At 45.9% G+C, this 864-nt stretch overlaps 1 protein-coding gene across 2 annotated transcripts in view; it reads right to left on the bottom strand.

Annotated features, from left to right (window-relative positions):
* Window positions 1-340: 340 nt before the first annotated feature.
* Window positions 341-864, bottom strand: part of ZNF112 (zinc finger protein 112) — a 26410-nt gene continuing 25886 nt past the window's right edge. For both annotated transcript variants that reach the window (XM_010852573.1, XM_010852574.1), the window contains one exon: window positions 341-862. In XM_010852573.1, the coding sequence (XP_010850875.1) occupies window positions 412-862 (451 nt within the window). In that variant the 3' untranslated portion in view covers window positions 341-411. The remainder of the gene's footprint in view (window positions 863-864) is intronic.

Here is an 864-nt window from a genome sequence, read left to right on the forward strand (position 1 = left end):
ACTTTCATGCATTGGAGAAGGAAATGGCAACCCACTCCAGTGTTCTTGCCTGGAGAATCCCAGGGATGGGAAGCCTGGTGGGCTGCCGTCTATGGGGTCGCACAGAGTCAGACACGACTAAAGCGACGTAGCAGCAGCAGCAGGTGGCTAGCCATACTCATGTCTTTTCTAAGCTCTAGTACAAGAGCTGATTAAAGTCACTTGCAGTGACTGATATTCAAGTTCTCATGAAATCCCATATGGAACGCTTCTTATTAGGTAAGTCTCTGCTGTATGGACTATTGTAAATGTTGATGTTGAGCAGAAACATTACATTTTCATGAAAGAAATTCTTTTTCTACTATGAGAACTCAAGTGAGTGGAAAATTTCAGCTCTTGTTTGAAGACTTCAGAACAAAATGGAACACCACATTACAGAACTTCGCTTCTGTACGGATTCTCTGATGAAGGATAACCCTTACTATACTCTTCACTTGTATAGAATTTATCACCACTGTGGACTCTTTGATGAATTAGAAGACCTGAACTCCAACGGAAACCCTTACCGCACGCGTCACATTTGTAGGGTTTCTCTCCTGTGTGGACTCTCTGATGAGCCTGGAGGTTTGATCTCTGACTGAAGCCCTTTCCACACACTTCACATTTGTATGGTTTTTCTCCAGTGTGGACTCTGTGATGGGCTTGAAGACTTGAAAACCCACTGAAGCCCTTGCCGCACTGTTCACATTTATAGGGCCTCCCTTCTGTGTGGACCCTCTGATGGGCTTGGAGGCGGGAACTCTCACTGAAACCCTTCGTGCACACTGCACATTTGTAGGGTTTCCCTCCGGTGTGGACCCTCTGATGTGCTTCAAGGCGTGAGCT

Source organism: Bison bison, unplaced genomic scaffold, assembly GCF_000754665.1.
Source record: "Bison bison bison isolate TAMUID 2011002044 unplaced genomic scaffold, Bison_UMD1.0 scf7180017864313, whole genome shotgun sequence".
NCBI classification, from domain to species: Eukaryota; Metazoa; Chordata; class Mammalia; order Artiodactyla; family Bovidae; genus Bison; species Bison bison.